The sequence below is a fragment of the Bison bison genome, unplaced genomic scaffold (assembly GCF_000754665.1).
Source record: "Bison bison bison isolate TAMUID 2011002044 unplaced genomic scaffold, Bison_UMD1.0 scf7180017864117, whole genome shotgun sequence".
NCBI classification, from domain to species: Eukaryota; Metazoa; Chordata; class Mammalia; order Artiodactyla; family Bovidae; genus Bison; species Bison bison.
In genome coordinates this window covers 623868-628457 of record NW_011494689.1, presented here as the reverse complement: position 1 = coordinate 628457, position 4590 = coordinate 623868, and the positions used below count along the sequence as shown (strand labels likewise).

The window sequence follows — 4590 nt, the reverse complement described above, 5'->3', positions numbered from 1 at the left end:
AAGAAGGGAGACAGAGCTCTCTCTCCTATTTTACTACCTAGCTGATTAGGCAAGGTAGATTTTTGGTTCTCTCCTTTCTCTTCTTTCATGAGGTATGTCATGTTTATCTGCATGGGTGTATTGGTAAAATTTTAAAGAAAACTCTCTGATGTTTTATCTTTCACTTCTAAGGTGACATTCCCAGTGAGGGTTTTCCGGCTTCTGGGTGTGGAGACCCTAGTGGTCACCAACGCAGCTGGAGGGCTCAACCCCAACTTTGAGGTTGGCGATATCATGCTGATCCGTGATCACATCAACCTACCTGGTTTCAGTGGTGAGAACCCTCTCAGAGGGCCCAATGAGGAAAGGTATCTATCCTGCTTCTTTTTGTTTAGATGGGTCAGCTTGGGAGAGCTCCCTGAATTCCATTAATCTGACATAATCCAACCTGTGCTCTAGGTTTGGAGTTCGTTTCCCTGCCATGTCTGATGCCTACGACCGGGATATGAGGCAGAAAGCTCACAGTACCTGGAAACAAATGGGGGAGCAAAGAGAGTTACAGGAAGGCACCTACGTGATGTTGGGGGGCCCCAATTATGAGACTGTGGCAGAATGTCGCCTGCTGCGGAATCTAGGGGCAGATGCTGTTGGTGAGAAGGGGAACTTGGCTGGTGGCTTCATAATTTTGGGAGACTTTTTTTATTTTGTCTTCTTTTTGGCTGCTCTGCAGGGCATGTGGGATCTTAGTTCCCCAATCAGGGATTGAATCTGCAGTCCCTGCATTGGAAGCACAGAGTCTTAAACACTGGATTGCCAGGGAACTCCCTTGACTTGGAGGCTTGCAGAGAGGATCCTGGTAAAATAGGTTTGAAAAGAGTAAAAGATTGTAGATTTAGAGGATACACTGAGGGAGGGGTCTGCTTTAAGGGAAGGTTGAATTTACTGACTTTAAAGGTGACTGGGAGGTTTGCACTGTAGCCTCAACCCATCACCCAGCACCAAGGACTTTAACTAGTGTAATGCTAATGTGAGAACTGTCCACTGTGTGATAACTGTTTTTGATGGTTTTAACAAATATTATAGGCACCTTCTATACCTCTGGCTGGAAAATAGAATTGCAACATTAGAACTGACTTTAAATGATCACAAGCAGAGATAGAAATAAAGTATTGCAACGGTGATATTATAAGAAGTGTGTAAAGCCCCCTGAAGCCCAACTCTTTTAGGTAACACAGAACAACCTAAGCTTGACACTAGTTTAGCTGCTGGTTGGATGTTTTCTTAGTGTCGAATTGTCAACGAGGTGATGAATGGAGGTGAGGCTAAGGGTCATTTGGGGATTCTGACAGTTGGTTTCCCTCTTTCTTCACGTCAGGCATGAGCACAGTACCAGAAGTTATAGTCGCAAGACACTGTGGACTTCGAGTCTTTGGCTTCTCACTCATCACAAACAAGGTCATCATGGATTATGAAAGCCAGGGGAAGGCCAATCATGAGGAAGTACTAGAGGCTGGGAAGCAAGCTGCACAGAAATTAGAGCGGTTTGTCTCCCTTCTTATGCCTAGCATTCCAGTGCCAGGGCACACCAGTTAACCAGCCCCGGAGTGGGTTGGCCTCTCCATTATGGGATCCGGGGAGCTGCTGCCTATTTCAGCCCTTGCTGGAGTCACGTGCCTTTGCCTTAGGTGGCGGCAGAAAGGAGGGTCACCTTCCCTGCTTCTCCCACCAGACCTTACTGGTGCTGAGCCCTCTTCTAGTCATTTTGTCATCTCAAAATGATTTCCACTCCTATTCCTCTTCAAGAACTGGAGCCCCAACCCCAGCACACATCCAAGGATTTAGTTTGGGGCCCTCAAACTCAGCACAGGAACTATTACTGGCTTAAGATGGTCCTTTCACATTCCTTAGAGCTCAGTTCTGCCTCCTCAGAGCATTGGCGACCATACAGGGAAGAGCCTATTGCTTTTGGATTTTTATGCTATTGTATTTTGAATAAAGACAAAGATGAAGTAATTTCTTCATTTTTATGTGATTTGGGATAAGGTTGGCATATGGACCAAGAGTGACATGAAACCAATCATGAGACCACATTTTGTTCGACTCTGTGCTTCTCAGACAGCGAAGAACTGAGATGAGGTGGTATGTGAATTCAGGGTAGGATGAAGCAAAGGCAAAGAGGTGAAAGTGAGAGGAAGTGCTAGAAGATAAGGAAAGGCTAACTTCGGGCACATAATGGCTACTTCCCTTGGATCAGTCTTCCTCTGCCCCTTTACTTTCTGGTAGTTTCTGTCTACTCATGAATATCTGAATTAGTTCACTGACCTCAGCTTGTGTTCCATAGTTGCCACTTCCTTGTTATGCCCTAGTTGTATTTCCTATTGATTTCCTTCAGATCCCTCACCCAAACACCTGCCATAATTCACAGCAGCCATACACTCCTTCACTCCATTCTCACAGTGCAATGGCAAATACCCTTTGCTGCCCGCCACGCCACTGCTGATGAGAGTGCTGCCAGTCCTTGTGAGGCTGACTCATACCCTGGCCTCTTCTCTTGGAGCAGCCCTTTTCCTCCTATTGCTTTCTTCCTGGGCGTTAGCCTTTTCACTCTACTTGATCAGAACCTCCCTGTGACGTAAGCCCAGGCATGACTCATTGGCTCACTGAACTCTGTGTGCTTATTAGCTTGCCTTCAGCTGGCTGGCATGTTTGCCTTTTAAGAGAGGGTAGAGCTGGGTCAGCCTCCAATAGTGGTAACATTTCAATTAGAAGTAGTATAATATAGAAGAGAAATTTTGGCAGGAAAGCTTTCCAGAACTCTTAGAAATAATCCTTTGTTTGGTAACTGACCTACTTAGCTGAACCGAACACAAAAGCATCCCGGAGGGGCAGTATGACTACTCTTCCTTTCATCCATTCTTCTTTTCATCAAGTTATTGAATATTTGTTTAACACCGTTAACTAAGAGAATGTTAAGTTCAGAATATAAAAATGGTTTTTTCCTCTCAAGGGCCTTACAGTGCCCTACAGAAATTTTGTTCAGTCTCCACGTGGTGTCTGACTCTGGAACCCCATGGACTGCAACACACCAGGCTTCCCTGTCTCCTGGAGTTTGCTCAAACTCATGTCTGTTGAGTCCGTGATGCCATCCAACCAACTCCTTCACTGCTGCCCCCTTCTTTTGCCTTCCATCTTTCCCACCATCAGAGTTTTTTCCAGTGAATCTGCTTTTCACATCAGGTGGCCAAAATATTGGAGCTTCTGCTTCAGTATCAGTCCTTCCAATGAATATTCAGGACTGATTTCCTTTGGGATTGACTGGTTTGATCTTGCAGTCCAAGGGACTCTCAAGAGTCTTCTTCAGCAACACAACTGAAAAGCATCAATTCTTTGGTGCTCAGTCTTCCTTATGATCCAACTCTCACATCCTTATGTGACTACTGGGAAAACCGTAGCTTTGACTGGATGAACTTTGGTTTGCAAAGTGATGTCTCTGCTTTTTAATACACTATCTAGGTTTGTCATAGCTTTCCTTCTAGTGAACAAGTGTCTTTTAATTTCATGACTGCAGTCACTGTCTGCAGTGATTTTGGAGCCCAAGAAAGTAAAATCTGTCACTGCTTCCATCTTCCCTCCTTCTATTTCCCTTGAAGTGATAGGACTGGATGCCATGATCTTGGTTTTTTTAATGTTGAGTTTGAAGCCAGCTTTTTCATTCTCCTCTTTCACCCTCATCAACAGGCTCTTTAGTTCCTCTTCACTTCCTGCCAGTAGAAATACACATTTGCAAAGCTATTACGTGTCCATATAAGGTGGTATAAAATAGGTACAAGTCACATGTTATGGGAGCCTAACGGACAAACTGATTTTATACACTGGATTGTGAGGATTGGTTACTTAGAGAAAGGTTGTTTAACTTTGAGCTTAGTCTTCAAGGTTGAAAGGGAGGAAAAGGATTTCACATGAGGGTGAGCCAAAGTACAGAGTAATGAAAAGCACTAGGCATGTTCACGGGTCATTGTCACAACAGGTGTGACTAGAACAGAAGACATGGAGACATAGCAGATGGGCATTTGGAGGTTAGAGGAGGGCTGCATTTTGGTGCTGGGCTTTCATACCCCAGATCTGCAGTGTGGTGGGTCAGGAACTAGAATAGTGCCATCTGAAAAATATGTCCCAGAGAGACTTGGAATATTTAAGGGCATTTCTAGAGTTTTTAAAGGGAATCTAGACTTTTTGTGTGTGTGTGGCCACTGTGCAGCATGCAGGATCTTAGTTCCCTAACCAGGGGTAGAATCTATGCCTCCTGCAGTGGAAGTGTGGCGTCTTAACCACTGGACCACCAGGGAAGTCCCTCTAGCCTTTTAGATTTAGAAGGTGTCGTGTATTTCATAATAAAAAACTAGGCTAATAAGGAAGATTATGCACTTGATGTCCTAATTCCAAAGTCTAATTACTTAGATCTAAGTACAAAAAGTAGGACTCACCTACTTTATACAAGTATATATTACTGTATTCATGTTAGGACATTAAATATACTTTCACGGTGACAGAAGATTGTGTATTCTTTATAAGTACAAACTAAGCTATGACAAGGCAAGTAGGCACAGGCAA

The 4590-nt window shown here is 44.2% G+C and overlaps 1 protein-coding gene across 1 annotated transcript in view; it reads left to right on the top strand.

Moving 5' to 3' along the window:
* The window catches only part of PNP (purine nucleoside phosphorylase), a 6077-nt gene extending 4085 nt beyond the window's left edge, over positions 1 to 1992 (top strand). Inside the window, exons 4-6 of the mRNA XM_010839472.1 lie at positions 138 to 347; positions 439 to 629; positions 1355 to 1992. Coding sequence (XP_010837774.1) covers positions 138 to 347; positions 439 to 629; positions 1355 to 1572 — 619 coding nt within the window. The 3' untranslated portion in view covers positions 1573 to 1992. The remainder of the gene's footprint in view (positions 1 to 137; positions 348 to 438; positions 630 to 1354) is intronic.
* The last annotated feature ends 2598 nt before the right edge of the window (positions 1993 to 4590 follow it).